Source organism: Panthera pardus, unplaced genomic scaffold (genome assembly GCF_024362965.1).
Source record: "Panthera pardus isolate Hobbes unplaced genomic scaffold, ASM2436296v1 HiC_scaffold_12, whole genome shotgun sequence".
NCBI lineage: Eukaryota > Metazoa > Chordata > Mammalia > Carnivora > Felidae > Panthera > Panthera pardus.
Genome location: NW_026526677.1, coordinates 65,957,632 through 65,975,461, shown reverse-complemented (window position 1 = coordinate 65,975,461; position 17,830 = coordinate 65,957,632). Strand labels below are relative to the sequence as shown.

Genomic DNA, 17,830 nt, shown 5'->3' with positions numbered 1-17,830 from the left:
CTTCCTTAATATCCTACTAATCATTTAAGCAGTATTAATCAGTCCTTTCTTTTGATTCCATAATCCTTTGTTCATCCAGGTAGCCATTATTTAATTGTGTCTACCATGTATCTTGTACCCTGTTAGGAAAGCACACTGGAGTATAAGGTTCAATAAGAGATGGCCCTTGCCCTTAAAGTACTGAGTCTAGCAAAGAGGCACACCTATGACTACAATACATTATTGAAACAGTGAGACAATAGAGATGAGTAGTAGTGCAAAGAAGAGTGGAGACGAACAGTGTAGCCCCATGCTGGACATGAAGGTGGTTAGAAAGCCCATGACTGAACTGTTGAGAACATACTGACAGCATGAGACAAAAACTAGGAGGCACTGTCTCCTGCTGACACCTCTGTAATAGGACATCTCCTATTTTATTATGGTTACTTTTCTAGGTTTGTCCTCCCTGTAGACTGTATGCTCTTTGAGATTGGGCATTATGTTTTGTTTGTCTTGGGATCCTCCCTGTACCTAACATAGCAGCGGGCATATATTAATGACGTAGAAATGCTGAAAAGGAACAAATGAGTTGTAGAGAAAATAGTGAAACCGAACTGAAGAAGAAGGCAGTGGAATATGGATATCCTTAAGAATCAACTCTGAAGCTAGAAACAGACAGCCCCCTATGAGAAAGCAGCATATTATCTTGGCAAGGCCATACAATCACTATTCTAGAAAATATTTCAGTGGTTTTTAACTCTCAAAGCTGTTCTCAAGATGTGCCAATCATGAGAACATACTGATATCTAATGATTGACAGTATTAAATTCAATAACAAGTGTTTCTCAAGGCTCATTGTAGCATTAAAATAATAGTCTGTTGTTCTAAGACACATCCTGGCAGAGGGGAACCATGTCCCTAGGTTTGAAGCAGAGCAGAGAAATAGCTTTTGTCCCAGCAAAAGCCATAACATCTGTATGGTTGCCTTCAGCACACAGACTTTCATGTACATCATGAAAAGCAGCTGCGACTTCAGATCAAAGGAGAGCCTTGTGCCCCTGTTTGGGGGCAGGGACCACCAGTCCCTCATTAGTCTCCTGAGGGAAACTGGTATGAACAGAGGGTGACACCAACTGACTCATCCTCTCTGGATGCAGATGTATATTTAAATCAGTCTCTGGGGACAAAGGCAGCATGGTGGTGGAATGTGCCCACACCTGGGAATGAGAAGGTCTGGAGTCCGAGCCCCAGCTTTGTGAGTAACCAGTTAAAAGGTGGAGGACAGGCATAAACTTGCCTACCTCACTGGGTTGTTGTAAAGATTAAAGGAGACCTGTAATAAATATTTGAATGTTTGGGGTGCCTGGGTGGCTCAGTCAGTTAAGCGTTTGATTCTTGATTTCAGCTCAGATCATGATGTCATGGTTTGTGAGTTCGAGCCCCTCATTGGGCTCTGCACTGATGACATGGAGCCTGCTTGGGATTCCCTCTCCCTCTATCTCTGCCCCTTCCCTGATCATGCTCTATCTCTCTCTCTCTCTCAAAAAATAAACAAACATTTTTTAAAAACCTATTATTACAAATAAATGATTTGAGTGTGTCAGGCGTCATGAATTACAGGGTGGGGTGCGGGAGGAAATATGTGGGGATTGGAGGTGGGTATGGGCAACCTGACCTAATCTGAACATTCCAGAAGGTGTTCCCTGAGGAAATGATGTTCTCTTAATGGGAGTGAATGCCTTTTGTGAGATAAGGTTTATGCATTTAGAAGGGAACATTCTTACTATTGCTGATGTTATTCCTCAAGGCCTTGTGCATTGTTCTAGAGAGCTGTTCTCTTGGCAGCCTTCTGCTCTGTGCAGAGAAATTCAGGGAGAAGTGATGTTTACTCTCTTCTTTGTTATTAGAAAATGTGAACTTTCAGTAGGCTTGCATATTACTGACTCCTTTTTCTAAAGAAACTACTGAAACCCAGAGATTAAGTGACTTGTCCAAGATCTCAGTGCTTAAAAGGGGTGGAGGGAAATTATTTTCTCTATCCGCCATGGCACTGTTTCTGTTTTCATTAACAAAGATAATATCTTAATAGATGCATTGAATTTTGAACTGGGAAAGGTGGTTGAGGTTGGATGTTCTCCTGCTTCAGTTGCTGACTGAAGTGCCAACTATCATAGAATGACAGTCTGCCCTGAATCCTGATGTTTGTAATATGTTGTTGTGGTCAAGAACATGAACTCTGGGACCACAGAGCCTGCTTAAATTGGCTCTGGAATATACTGGCTGTGAGACCCTGAACAAGTTATTTAATCTCTCTGTGCCTCAGTTTCTGCATGTGAGAAATGGATATAGTAATAGTACCTACTTCATCGAGTTGTTACATGTAAAATGCCTAGAGCTTGACACATAATAAATGCTCAGTAAGTTTTTTTAAAAGGATAAAAGAAATTCTTGGGTAACAAAACAAATAAAAAGCAGAAAACAAAAAGCAAAGCAAGCCTCTCTCCCTAACCAGGCATACCCAACACATTAAAAAAAAAAATGTGCTTTTTTTTTTTAAGGGCAGAAAGCAACCATGAAGTTGAGTGAGGTGTTTCCATTTCTAAACTAAAGCAAGGCAATACTTTCTTTTCTACTTCTCCAGCCTGATCTTTCTCTTACGTTTTTACAGCTTCAGATCTGGGACACAGCAGGTCAAGAGAGATTTCGGTCCATTACCCAGAGTTACTACCGAAGCGCCAATGCCTTGATCCTCACCTATGACATAACCTGTGAGGAATCCTTCCGTTGCCTTCCTGAGTGGCTGCGGGAGATAGAACAATATGCCAGCAACAAGGTCATCACTGTGCTAGTGGGTAAGTAAGGACTAATGAAGAGGGAAATTGGTTTGTGGCCATCAGAGAATTTATAATCACATAATACCTATGCCCTGGTATCTTCCAGTAATATAGTCTACAGCTATATAATTCATGCAGTCAACATTCAGTTTCTCCTGAAGTTGAAGAGAAAATGAAATAGGTCATATCCCAAGGTGATGGTTTAGAAAAGTAAAGTAGAAAATATTGCTGATTGATTTTTCTGTCAACGAAGGCTCTAGGGAAGAAGGTGGACTGCCATGAGATTTATGTGGGCTGCTAAACATTAAAAAAAATCTAGTTACAAGATTGTGGAAACTGCTGGTCTAGAAGTAAAACATGTCTTGACAAAGAATTTGTTTTTGAAGCAATTGTTTATTGCCTAAAAAATGGACTTTGGGTAATTTTTTCTCTTCTTACATTCATGCTGACTTGAAAAATTCTAATTTCAGGAAGAATCCACTAAAGGAAATTCTGCACTTTGTTTCATCTTGTAGGAGGGTAGAACCTGTTTAGCATGAGGGAAAAGCAGAAAACAACCCATGATTTTCTTTTGTGACAAATACACCCATTAGAAAAGGAATTGATGGTTAAAAACTCCTCTTGTGGTGATGAAAAATGTTAATAATATATGGCTGTTAAAATGTTTACTTCCTAAAAAGGAACATCACTATATATTCTAGCAAGACTTGAATTTTGGAAATCAGGGTAGAGAATCTCAGAAACATTGTTAAATTACAAATTATGGTTAACAATAAGCTAAGTAAATACTTCTGTAAGCATTATAGCTAGCATACATGTGCCAGGAATCATATCAGAAAATTTATGTGTGATGATTCATTATTTATATACGAGGAAACCAAGGCTCAGAAAGGTGAAGCTCTTTGCCTAGGTTTGCACAGCATGTAGGATCAACTTCAAACCCTGTATTTGTCCAGCTGTAATGTTCTGCTTTATAACAAATTGCTGGACTTTTCTTTCAGGCTGCTGGGTTAAGTATCCACCTGTCTATGAGCTAGTACTCTATGCCCATTCCTGAAAACCCTCTTGCACATTGGAGAATGTCTGTCATGAAGCACTTGAAAGCACCCGTCTCAGGACTTGGGCTTTCTTTCTATTTGACAGAAAGCCCTTGAGAACTTGAGCCAAAGCATTATTCCTTGGGATTCTGTCTAAAGAAATTAAATGGAAGTTTGATGGGAAATAATTAGCCCACTCAGTATGAAAGAGGCACTGGCTTAAAAAAACAAACAAAAAACCTTTTTTTTCTTGAAAATTTCAAACATAAGCAAAAGTAGAGAAAACAGTATAATGAACTCCCATGAACACATCTCAGCTTCAATGATTATCAACTTATGGTCAATCTTATTTTATCTGTTCCCCCTCTTTTCTGTCTGCCCTTCCCTTCAGATTATTTTGAAGCAAATCCCAGATCTTCTATTAATTTATCTTTCATTAGTTCAATGAATATCTTTAAAAGATTTTTTGAGAAAGAGAACCTACCCATAATGCCATTTTCACACCTAAAACATATTAACAGTTCTTGAATAGCATCAGAAATTTAGACAATGTTCAGATTTCCTTGATTGACTCCTACATTAAAAAAAAAATTGTCCAAATCAAAGATCCCAATAAGGCTCATATGTTCTAATTGATTTTTGTGTCTTTTAAAAAAAATTTTTTTAGGGGCGCCTGGGTGGCGCAGTCGGTTAAGCGTCCGACTTCAGCCAGGTCACGATCTCGCGGTCCGTGAGTTCGAGCCCCGCGTCAGGCTCTGGGCTGATGGCTCGGAGCCTGGAGCCTGTTTCCGATTCTGTGTCTCCCTCTCTCTCTGCCCCTCCCCCGTTCATGCTCTGTCTCTCTCTGTCTGTCCCAAAAATAAATAAAAAACGTTGAAAAAAAAATTAAAAAAAAAAATTTTTTTTTATGTTCATTAAGTTTTGAAAGAGAGAGAGACAGAGCATAAGTAGGGGTGGGGTAGAGAGAGAGGGAGACACAGAATCTGAAGCAGGCTCCAGGCTATGAGCTGTCAGCACAGAGCCTGATGCGGGGTTCGAACTCACGAACCGCAAGGTCATGACCTGAACCGAAGACAGACGCTCAACCAACTGAGCCACCCTGGCGCCCCGATTTTTGTGTCTTTTAATTCTCCTTTTATATGTTAGTTATCCCTCCATTTTTCTGCCTTGGAATTTATTTGTTAAAGCATATGTTAATCCTCCAGAGTTTCCAAGTCTGAATTCTGCTATTTCACCACTATAGTGTCATTTAACATGTTCCTCCATCACCTGTATTTCCTGCAGATCTGTAGGTAAATTTAGAGGCCCGATCAGATTCAAGTTTTTTTGTTTTTTTTTTCTTAGCGAATATACTTCCTATTTGATATTCTGAGGTACAGTTCTCATAGGACAGCTAAGAAAAATACTTGATTGTCTCTTTTTTATTTCCCAATTTTAAAATAATGAGTTGGTTCCCTATTATCTTCCAAAAGTCACTACGGAAATTTTATATTTTTAGTATTATTAGAGATTTAAATATATGCAGTATTTTCTAGGCTCTTGCAATTGTAATTATTGAAGGTCCAAATGTTCCAACGGTGGAGCTGCTTCAGATGGTCTCCTGAGTCCTTTTGACATGACCTCACTTGCTTTCTGGTTTAAGGGTTCCAGGCACAACCAGCGCATTTCCTTCCCCGGACCTGGAATTAGCCATTTTTTCAAGACACACATTTATTATTAATGGCAAATTATATTTAGAGGCCACAACCACAGTGATAAGAATCTTCTGTACTAGTAGCTGGTCATTGTTTTTAGGCTTTTCAGTGGACAGAACTCGTGTGTGTGTGTGTGTGTGTGTGTGTGTGTGTGTGTGTGTGTGTGTGTTGAATTCTGTAGCACTCACAGGGGGTTGTCTCTTAGGCTCCACTAAGCACTTTTATTCACAAGACTACTATAGGCCATACTTGGCAGGACATTCACTTAGAAGGATTCAGAACAGGAAATAACAGCTTAATAGTAGGTCAGCATCAGGCACTACTCTTCAGTGGAAGTAATCCTCAATAGCAGTCCACATAGCTGTCCAGGGCCTTCCGGACAGTTCAGGTGAGGAAAAAGACTCATGTCAGGCACATGATGGACCTGCCCTGGCCTAGAAGCCTCAACAGGAGCCAGTCTCTCTTGTAACAACTCTACAAACCTGACTTTCAGAGTCTCTTCAAGTGAGGAATCACCACACTACGGGAAGCCCAAAGTTGTGGTTTTCCACTAGATATTTTATAATTCATATGTAGAATTCCCAGGCCAGATGGAATTTGACCTGATGATAAATGATAAAAGGTCACTTTTATCATAAGCTGTGTTGCCAGGTAACACGGTTGACATATCACTTTTGTCAGGTGGAAGGAGAACAGAGGTAGAACATTTTTTAATGATAAAATCCATCATGAATTATTCACACTGATACTTGCATTTATAATGCAGGACTGTACAAATTTTACTTTAACCTCATTAATCTTTTTTTAATTAAAAAAATTTAATATTTATTTTTGAGAGAGAGACAGAGTGCAAACAGGGGAGGGACAGAGAGAGAGGGAGACACAGAATCTGAAGCAGGCTCCAGGCTCTGAGCTATCAGCACAGAGCCTGATGCGGGGCTCAAACTCCCAAACCATGAGATCATGACATGAGCTGAAGTTGGATGCTTAACTGAGCCATCCAGGTGCCCCTTTAACCTCATTAATCTTATATCTCTTTTTCCTTTTTCCCATGCCCAAGTCACAGGACCATGACACCAACACAATTACTTATTTGCTTTATCCTCTAATACCCGTATAGCAGCCACAGAATAACAATACTCACACTACCACCGACAGGACGATTACTACAAGAGTTCAAGGTTTTTTCCTTCAACCCTTTTTGTCCTTAGGGTATATACCACTGAGGATGCATGGTTAAAATACCAGAGAAATAGTTCCTCTCTTTGTGGTTACACCATTTCATGATAAACAGGTTCATTTGTTTCATATTGCTTTGCATTCTTAGGGATTGCTTTTTAAATTTAATTTTGTATTAATTATATAGTTTTAATTGTACAGTTATGTGAAACATTTCTAAGATTCTGAAGTCAAATCTATTAGACAAAGTGTAGAGACATCTAGTTTCTATCCTTTCCTATCTCCCCAACCTTGCTCCTTTCATGAATAACCATTATCTTTAAAATTAAAATGTTGGCTTATTCTAACATTAAAAAAATAAAGTAAGTCTGTAAGTGTGCCCGTGTGTATTTTTTTTTTTCATCCCTTTTGCTTAGGCAGTTGTATATTGTATACCTTTTTTATACTTAGGAAAAAGTAGAACAGTATAGCAGGTATACGCTTAACAGTATATCCTAATGTCTCATTCCATGGCAGTATATAGAGATATTCCTCATTGCTTTCTACAGTGGCAAATAACTGCATTGTGTGCATGTGCCATACTTCATCAAGCCAGTGGCCAACTGGTGGTCATTTGCGTTTCCGGTTATTTGCCGTTACACACGACACTGATATTTTAAAATAAACATTCCGGTAATCACAGCCACATTTGCTCTGCTCTGCCCATCTGTCTGATTTGACTTCAGATTTGAAACTGCATTTTGATGCCTCTGAGCCTGTAAAAAGTCAAGTGATGGTTCCTTCTCTGATTTATCCCTGTTCCAGGCAATAAGATTGATCTGGCTGAAAGGAGAGAGGTCTCCCAGCAGAGAGCTGAAGAATTCTCAGAAGCTCAGGACATGTATTACCTGGAGACCTCGGCCAAGGAATCAGATAACGTGGAGAAACTATTCCTTGACTTAGCGTGCCGCCTCATCAGTGAAGCCAGGCAGAACACGCTTGTAAACAATGTATCCTCGCCCTTACCTGGAGAAGGGAAAAGCATCAGCTATTTGACTTGTTGTAATTTCAACTGAAGGCTGATGCAAGGAGAAGCGAAAGGAATCAGCAGCTGCCCTGATGGGCCCTGAATTGCTGGGCAGATCTGGTGATGACTGTGGCTCCCGCTCTTAGACCCTCTGACTCCTGTGGGATCCAGGGCTTACACAGCATGGCAGGCCAAAGGCTTTGTCCGCAGGCCAGCATTAGCAGAACATACAATGGTTCACCCTTTCGCAGTCAGGAGTTGGAGCAAGGAGAAAATTGCGCTAGACGCTCCATGATCTGCAGAGCATGTTGCTTTTGTTCTTTTCAAAAAGCAAGTAAAAGCGCATTCCTGAACACAGTCCAGGGGGAAATGTACTGTAGGGACCCCTCCTGCACGTCAGTGGGTGCATGTGGGGGCTGTTCTTTAGGGCTTCTGGGGGCCCTGGTTTTCTTGTCTACCAGAAAAACCAAAACTGGGAAGGCCAAGTACTGTCTTTGTGGTGCGTGTTGATGACTCCACGGAGACTTTGAAAAGTGTTATTTCTCTTGTCCACAGGCACTTTCAAGAACTTTGGGATGTAAAAATGAAATGAAACCTTTACCCCATGACCAACAGTAACAATCATTGGTTTAATAATATATACAAGCCCCATGACTCCTTCTGGTGCTAATGATTCTGCTCTTTCACAGACCAAACATTTTAGTACATTGATGTCCTTAAATGTATTATATTGAAATAAAAAAATAATAATAATAAGGGAAGTCCATGAATCAGCACTCTTTCTCAAAGTCTCCTTACTACCTTTTCTAGGGTAGATTTGTTGGAAAATAAAATACTATTCCTTTCATGTTCTTTCCCCTCGAAATCTCTACCATTTTATTCTTCTCTTCTCCCATCTTTCCTGCCCTTTAAGTAAATGAAAACACTAGAAAAATGAAAAAAAAATGGTTGATGATATTCTAATAAAAAAGACTATCTCTAAGACATTATGAGTAGTATGAGAAAACAGACCAGATCTGACCAAAATACTGTGGATTAATGGACTGCAATGCAGAGTTCTGAGCAGAGCACAGTCCTTGATAGCAGGTGACATCTTTTACTTCCTGGTACTATCCATCTTGGACAGACCAAGGCTTAGAATTTTGTACATGTTTTTAGTATGATAAGTGACAATAGCAACAGATGAAAAGTCTCATGAACCATTTTTGTATTGTCAAGAACCTTCGACAGATTCTGCTTGTGGAAGCAGGTGGAGCTGTCATTTGTCACCTCCTTCATGTAGTGATGTTACTCTCAGACTCACGACCATACGTTCTATCTTATTTCCTTTCCTCTGCCTTTCTTTCCTGGTCTTCTCCTCCTTTCCTCTTTTCCTCTCTCCCTTCATATGCATGTGTTACTGCAAATCTCCAATTCAAATGGAGGTGTATATGCCTTTACTTAGCCAATTTTAAAACAAGACTCAAAATGGAAGATGTGCTGCTGAATATGTGTTACTAATTTCTTTAGTGCCATACTTTGATGCCTTCCAATTTGTTCACCGATATAAATGCAAATTGGGGAAATAATTAAACCTGTATGCTGTTGATGCTGTCAGATGTTTCTGTAGCTTGCTGCTTAGCATCACTGAGGGCTGAGGAATGGGATAAGGATATGATATGCAATTCTGCTGTTGTTGTCGATGGTGGCAATCTCGGTCCTGATATGTTGATATTTGAAAGCTATTTCATTTTAAAGAAATGAGACATGTGGAGACATGATGTTGATAAAGCATTTCCAGCATTTCTCCAGCAGATTTCAGAGTGACTCATCTTTTGTATAGAGATTATACACATTGTTTAAGGGGTTAATACCTTTGGTTGGCCTCACTGTGTTTGTCCTGGTCCTCTGCATGACAGAAGGAGATCTCAGAAGTTCAAATTGCTTTTATTTTGAATCTGTGTCTACAGGAAAGAAAAATCATTTTAATAAACACCAACCAAAATCAGTGATAATTGTTGCTTTTCCCTCCCCATTTCTCCACTAAGCCAGCAACAATAAAAGTATTCAGAAAACAAGCTGATCAAAGTGGGCAGAAGAACTTCTCTTTTTAAACTGTGAGGAAGTATCCCTAAGTGTAGATTTATTGTCTTTCATTTAGGGCAAAAATCTAAATATCCCACATCATGACCCCACCTTAGCAGCAAGTGTGTTGAAACTGAAGCTGCTTTGAGAACTCAGATAGGACTTTGTTAGATTGGGCAAATTTGGTCATAAAACAGTTTCTAGGGCTACTTTTGCATCTGAAATTCTTATTCCTTAGGGCTCAGTATTCTCTGTCCACCCGTGGCCATACTCATAAATAAGGGGATTAGAAAGTTCTGCTCTTGGGCCTTTCCTTCCCTGTTACTCCTCCCAGCCTTTCCGTATCTTATAGTCACCCATCCATGGCCCATAGTGAAGATACATGAGAATTTGAAGGTTTTTTCCATGCCCCGACCCCTAGTTGTGTGAAGGCCTTATGGACACTTGCTCACTGACACATTTCAAGTTTGAGAACAATCCCTGACAATATTGTAGGTGCTCAATAAAAGCTGAATGAAGACTTGGTGCCAAGTGGAGCTTTGCCAGTGAAATAGAAATTTCTCAAATAGATCTTGAGAAAGGATCGTAATGAAACGTGGTTATCTTAACCTAGACCAAGACCTAAACTTACTGGTTTGCTTACTAGTTGTTATTGCCATGGCAACATTTGCTAAGATGAGCCTTCTTAAATAAAAATGAATTCTTACTTAATGGTGGATGAAAGAAAGAGTGCTTTCTCATTAATTTAGTTTGGCTTGGTCTGACTCACACTGCCAGAGTCCGTGTCCACTTGCATTTTTGCTGTAATCTTTTTCTTCTTTTAATAAAGTTACTAAATATATGGCAAAACTTTTTTTCAATTTCCAGTGAAAACACATCATATTCATGTTATGGAGTCAGGTTTGGGAGAATCTGAAATCTAAAAGCTTGCTGATACTAATGATATTTTATTATGGCTTTCTATAGACTGTATCCTCAAAGGATTTTGTGTTTTTTCCTTTACCGACATAAGGCTTTTTATTTCTTTATATGCTTTTATTATTTCTAATGTATTAATATTTAATAGTGATTTTGCGGGGCCACTTATCCTTTCTCTGGATTAGAGTAGGCCATTAGCTCTCCTGGCCTTTCTTTTTTCCTGTCTTTTCTAGTCATGTCATGTTACCATCTCTTCCTGAGTAAAGCAGCAAGAATAGAACTAGAAATGAAAGTCAAATGGATTGATTTGACAGTGTGTCAATTTCTGAAAGAAACATGAAAACCACTGGCCAAAATAATATATCTGAGTTAGGGTTATTTATTTTAAGCAATTTAGATTTGCTGGAGAGAGGAGGCAGAATCTGACAGAGGACTGGATTCTATTTGTGAATGTATACCTTTGGAGGACACTGGTGACTTCCAGGGTTAGGTCAATGATTTGTCTCATTTACCTTCTTGGCTATTCCACAAGCCTTCCAGATTAAGCATCAAATTTCAGCTAATGAATCATTCTGAATAGATACCAGTTGCAAGTGAGTTTGAATTGCTCTTCTGACTAAAGTGAAAACATCTTTTTTAATAAACTAAGCCACATAAGATATCATCTTGTAACCAGAAAAAAAACCCTTTCATTTTCTCCCCCCACATATCAAACCAATGGCTTTAAAGATAGACATTTTCTGTTTCTTAATCCTGCAAAACTTGTTACCTTTCATAGCTGTTAGTAATTTAGGGAATACTGCTCTATTAGCTTCTGGAAGAGCTCTTCTAGGGTTTGCCCTTTGTTTTCTTTAGAATTTTTTTTTTTTAACTGCAACTGATTCCTTACTCTCCTCAACCATGGTCCTGACAGATGTGTTTTAATGCAACTATAATACTTTTGAGACTTAACTAAAAATTCAAAAACAGTAAAAAGACATGTTTATCTCATCGTTCAGACAAACAGTACTCCACATAAGCAATCAGGTTGAACACTAATTTTGGGATAAGAGAAAGATGTGCTTTCTTTTCTTTTTTCTTTTCAAATTTAATTTCTGTCCCATGAGTGTATTTGTGTTTAAAAGGAAAGCTGCCTTCCCTTACATTCGTCACACTATGTAGAAAGCACACTGAATTAAGAAATTATCATCCCTTCAAACACTTAATTAATACAGTGATGTTAGAACCAGAGAGATGATGGTTCATCTTTCCTAAGTCTATTTATTACATTGGAATGCTACAATCATTTTTGAGAGCTATACTTTGAAATTAAAAACAAATTGAGGCCTAACAAAGATGGTGAAGGAATTTAAAATTTAAGACATTTGAAGAATATTTGAAGGATTTTTGGAAATTTAGCCTGGAAAAGAGAGGAATACGGTTAGTGAATTAGAGCAAGACTCTGGTTCAGAGGGGTAGAATGAGGCCTACTGATTAAGAGCCATAGGACCACAGATTTGGGCTCTATGTCAGGGAGAACTTTCTCAAAAAGATGGTTGACCATGAAAGGCACTGCCTTAGGTAATAGTATCTGTCAAGCAGAGGCTAGATAAGAACTTGGTAAAGATGATGTGGAAAGGATCTCAGCATTAGTTGGAGGTTGGACTAGATGACTTATTAACTTATTAACATAATTCTATGTTCTAGCACTTTGTCTTTCATATCATGTTCAGTTAAGTATCTTTTGACCCACAGCTAATGATTTTTTTTAAAAGGCTTTGCTGTTCTGCCAGTCCGGGAAGGAGGTTGGTTACATGTTGTTAAGCTAAAAGACTGGCTTGTCATTGTGCCCGAGGGATTGCTTTGTCAGTCCATTCACTCATGTTCAGTTGAAATCACAAACTGGTTCTTGAGTTAAAAAGAAGAAAAGGTATTTTTTTAATAGAAGTTACATGAAATCAGGAAAATTAAGTTTTTGTCACTTGCCAAACATAGGCCATGCTCAATTTAGTGAATAACTGGTATCCAGGATAAAAAGCCAGTCCTTTTTAAAGCAGAACAGAATCTTCAGTTAAAGATCCCATAAACATACCAATGTGAAGTTTTGCAGCTTCCATTAGAGATGGGCTGGTATGTTACTGGCATAAAGCAGACCCTAAGATCTATTTTAGCAAAATCTCAGATGACATTTGGTTAGTTGGCTTGATTTTCTTGAAAAAGCATGATCTGCAAATTATTTTATTTTAATAGAACCAAGGCCAAATTACTTCAGGTAGGAAAAGTAACAAAACATGGGTTTTCAAAAATCAGAGATAACCATAAGCAACATTTGCTAATAAAGCCTATGACCAAATGATTCCACCTGCAAAATAACTTGCATCCCTGTTAGTTGATAGATAGCTTTTCATTAGTGTTTATAAAGTCACTGGTCTTGCATCAGTATGGTGAGAAACACATGAATTTGGGTGAGACTTTCCTTGACTCCTTTAAATAAGAGGTCAGAGCCCAAAAGCTAGCTACCTCTTTAATTGACTTACTGAGGTACCTGAGACAAATTTTTACTTTCCTACTGAATTAGAGCAGAATTTTTAGAGATTTTGTGTTCTAGTTCCTGATGGATTCTTTGGTAGGTTGTAATTTTAACATTTCAGAGAATGATGTAGAGAGGTGTGTAGAAGGGGGAACACCGGGTTAGGTATGAGGAGTCCTAGTACTGCCATGAATTAGCTGTAACTTAATGCAAAGCACAATCTCTTGAGCATCAGTTTCGTCATCTATGAGAAGACTCATAATACCTGTCAGGATTATTGTGAAAATTAGATAAGATAAATTGAAAGGACAATGCTCAGTAAACAGTAAGCACTCATAAATTCTTTTCTCCTTGATTAAAGGCAGACTTGGATGGTCTGATAAAAGTATAAATCCCTAGGGGAAAACAAAGAACCCTTTTTAACTTCAAAGAAAAGAGCATCATTTCTGAGAGGGCATTAAAAGGAAGTCACTTATTTGATCTATCTTTCTGCCTTTGGGCATTACTGTTACCCAAGAGTCTCTTTATTTCTTTACACACTTCAGGAAAGGTATTCTCTCTCTCTTTTCCAACAGGCAGTTCCAAGGTTGCAAACTCCTCATAATCAGGAAACTTAACATTATTACTGAAATACCTCACAGTGCAATTTGAACCTCTTTCTTCTTGATCCCATTCTCCATGGGAAGAAAAATGGGTTTATCCTATCATCTTTTTAAGGGACTGTGTTTGCCATGCGTTATTGCCCTTTGCGTCATTTTTTTTTTTCCTTTAATGACAGTCAGAAAAAGCTCATTAATGTGATAATCATTATTCCCTTGGGGAATGTCAGGCTAGGTATTTATACTCTCTTAGTTTCTTATTAGTGTCAGATTTAGATCGTAATCTTAGTGTTGATTAACTCTTCAATTATCCACGTAGTTTTCTTCCTTATATACTTGATAACAAAGTGTGCTTCTGAAGAATTATTCTGGTTGTGTGACTCTTATTTCCTTGTCTTGGTAAAAATGGAGTTATCAATCCTAGTTTGTCATCTACTTTTAGAATTTAATTTCATAGATGACATGTATTTGGTGGACAGAATTACCAACACCCAAATTTAGCAGGGTTTCTTAACCTTTCTACATGTGCACTGTACTCTGAAATAAAAATTGGAGTACCAAATGCCTAATAAAGCAAAAATTCATGTATAGAATAATAAAAGATAAGAATCTGGTCTGTAAGATAATTTATCACTGGTTAGTTGAATGGTCCACAGCTTTGTTTAAAGTTACACAGTTATGCCTGGATTAAAGAACAATAGCAAAACTTAATAAGCCCTCTGAAAAACAGCTGCTAACCATATTGCTTTCTGGAATGTAATTATTAGGAATATTCTCTTATCCTATACAATTGCAGAATGCTAGTGGAACTTTCTTGTAGGCTGTTTGACAATGAATGTCAATTGATTTATTAAAAAAATTTTTTTAATCCCCTTATTCCTTTAAGGCATGTTGGGGCTTTCATGTTCCTTTGTTGAAAATTTCAAATGACTGGAATGCTGGCTTCTAATTTCTGCTCACTGAAGTGTCCTCTAGACATACCAGATGGCTGGAGCTCCTTTGATGATATGTAAGGGAGCTACATAAATGTATTTATGTAAATACACTTACATAAATGTGTGTGAGTAAAGTTGCTGTTTTCAGCAAAACACACACACACACACACACACCCCTCCAGAAACACCTCTGCTTAAAATTTCAAATAATAAAGGATTAAGAAGAGATTTCTGATCATCTAAAGGGAAAAAGTTGTGCCCCATATATATTGTTACATATACCTTAATGCATGACTTTTAGTGTAGGGATGAAATAAAATGCAAAATATATCATTATGGAGGTCTTCTCAGCAGCTAGTTAAAATATTTAGAGAAGCTGTTTTATGAAGACTTAGAGAACCCCTGATTTCCCCTCTTTTCCTATCTCTTTCCATTAAAACATGGATCTTTAACATACACATAATTTTAACAAACATGTTAATTATCAAATCTTATGAACTCAGTTATTAATATTTGGCTGTTGGTTTTAAGCATAGGCTTTCAGTAATATCTGAATACACCAGTATATAAAATCTAACCATCTGCTTCTATACAGGCATAATACTTGATTTTAAATGTTAATATGCAGATAATAACAGTACACTGTATTGTCCTATGTGTACATGTATTTTGTTTAATAAAAAGTCTGTTAGAAATATAAGCCCACAATGACCTGAGTGCACTTAGCTGAAGTGCACCTCTGTAGAAAGGTGATTGCATGAAAACTTCAATTAGCATTAAAAAGAGGGGATAGGGAACAGGAATGTTAACCAAAAAATTTTAATGAAGTTGCATCCCTCTTTTTAAAATTAAAATATAATCCACATACAATTCATGCCTTTAAAAGTGTTCACTTTGGTATTTTTTAGTATTTTCACAAAGTTGTACAACGCTCACCACTATCTAACTCTTGACTATTTACATCATCCCAAATGAAAAACTCTGTACTCATTAGCAATCAATCTTTTCCCTGTACCTACCACCCCTCCCAGAATCTGGTAACCACTAATCTACTTTCTGTTTCTCTAGATTTGCCTGTCTTGGACATTTCATATAAATATAATTACACAATATGTGGTTTTTTTGTGTCTGACTTCTTTCACTTAACATAATGTTTTCAAGTTTCATGTAACATGAATCAATACATTCTTTTTATGAGTCAATAATATTCTATCATATGTATATTCCTCAATTTATTTGTCCATTCATCAGTTGCTGAGCATTTGGGTTGTTTCCATTTGGGATTATTATAAACAATGCTGCTATGAACATTTGTGCACAAGTTTTCCATGTGGGTATACATTTTCATGTCTCTCTTAAAAGCAGTAGTCTAGCAAATCAAGTCATTTGTGTTCCTTAAGCAGAACCTCTTAAAATCCCACTTGGAGATGCAACTTACAATCTTAGGTCAATTGGTCAATTAGGAGATCCCTGAATAATGGCTAACTTCCCAATATGTCCATAGGAATCTTTCAGTGAGCCTACCATTTATATACGGTAATCAATTTCATGAAGACTGTTTCAGTCTTGTAGAAATTGAGTTGTCATTGCACAGAATGAATTTATAAAGTCCTCTGCATTGTTTTAAGGGACAGCTACAAACCATGTTGAAGAGGAGTACTCATTCAATCTTCTAGGATTCAATGAAGGAGCACTTTTAATGTACAATTTCCTTTACATATTGAGTGTCTTTAAAGTTTGGATTTTCCTTCTTGAAAAAAGATTGTCAAATCGCCAAACCACCTGACTGTCCATTGTAGCTTAAGTTTTTATTATTAAGAAATAATTCATACTGAGAGTAAAAGTAAAAAGAATGTATTTTGTGTGCAAAGAATGAATGTATTAATAACTTTTTATTTGTATAAATTTTTTTAAAAGATGAATGGAAATTGCTTTCTCATGTACTTGTATATAAATAAACATTTCCTGTTGCCCATATGTGGAGTATAATATGCCATCAAAGCATGTAGAAGCTAATAAGCTTTTTAAGTATACCAGTGTCCTTCAGCATGACATGGAAACTGCTCTGGATTTGGGCACTTGAGTTTGTTTATTCTCTAACTGCCTAACCTTGGAAAAATTATTTAACATTTTGCACCATAGATTTCTCCTCTGTAAAATAAGGGGCTAGATTAAATAATCTTTAAGTCCTTCCAATTATAATACTAAATAAGACTATATTCAGGGTATGAAAATTATTTGCTAATTGTTTCTAATGGTGAGAAAGATGCTTTATTGGATGGTATCCTGGAAAGAGTATTACACTGAGAATCAGAAGACATAAATTCTAGTCCCAACTCTGACACTGATGAGCTGTGTGACTTTGGACTAATCATTTAATTTCAAGCCTTGATTTTCTCAAATACTAACTACACACTAGATTAGATATCTTTAAGTTCCCTTCCATCTAAAACACACTATATGGTTCTGTATTCTTTAGACATATCACTTAAGATCTTATCCTTCACAATTAGGAATGAAACTACATACTCATCACTAGAAAGGCATTCATTTATTCACCCATTCATTTATTCACAATTTACTAGCATATGCTATAAGGCAGGTGCAGGAATCCCTCCCCTACCTCTACTCCAAGAGTCGGATTTGTTCTTTTTCTTGAAATTCATCCCCTTTCCAATCCTTTCCTCTTATCCTCTGCATTGGGACATGCACTTGAGAAATCAGTGTCTTGGATTAAGAGTGAGTACATGGGTCATGGAACATGCTAGGTAGGGTTAACGGAATGATAAAAGAATCAAACATTTGGGCTCCCTGACATGGTGTTCTTTAGTTACTAGATCATAGGCAGTATGATTATTTGACATGATCATTTAGCATTTATAAAGTATTGGGTCTTAAAAAATCATTTACTATAAATTTATGTTATTGTCTAATTATAGCTTTTCTACAGTTGGTATGAAACTCATTTTTGCTATTTTAGCACCTTCATTAAAAGGATGTGTTTTGTTGAATTTCTCTTCTGAATTTATACATTCTGTGGTTTTAAGTGTTCTATTATTAATATTAACTTGCACCA

The 17,830-nt window shown here is 37.4% G+C and overlaps 1 protein-coding gene across 2 annotated transcripts in view; it reads left to right on the top strand.

Annotated features, from left to right (window-relative positions):
* The window catches only part of RAB30 (RAB30, member RAS oncogene family), an 83,966-nt gene extending 67,235 nt beyond the window's left edge, over positions 1 to 16,731 (top strand). For both annotated transcript variants that reach the window (XM_019449957.2, XM_019449958.2), the window contains exons 4-5: positions 2,648 to 2,831; positions 7,528 to 16,731. In XM_019449957.2, coding sequence (XP_019305502.1) covers positions 2,648 to 2,831; positions 7,528 to 7,778 — 435 coding nt within the window. In that variant the 3' untranslated portion in view covers positions 7,779 to 16,731. The remainder of the gene's footprint in view (positions 1 to 2,647; positions 2,832 to 7,527) is intronic.
* The last annotated feature ends 1,099 nt before the right edge of the window (positions 16,732 to 17,830 follow it).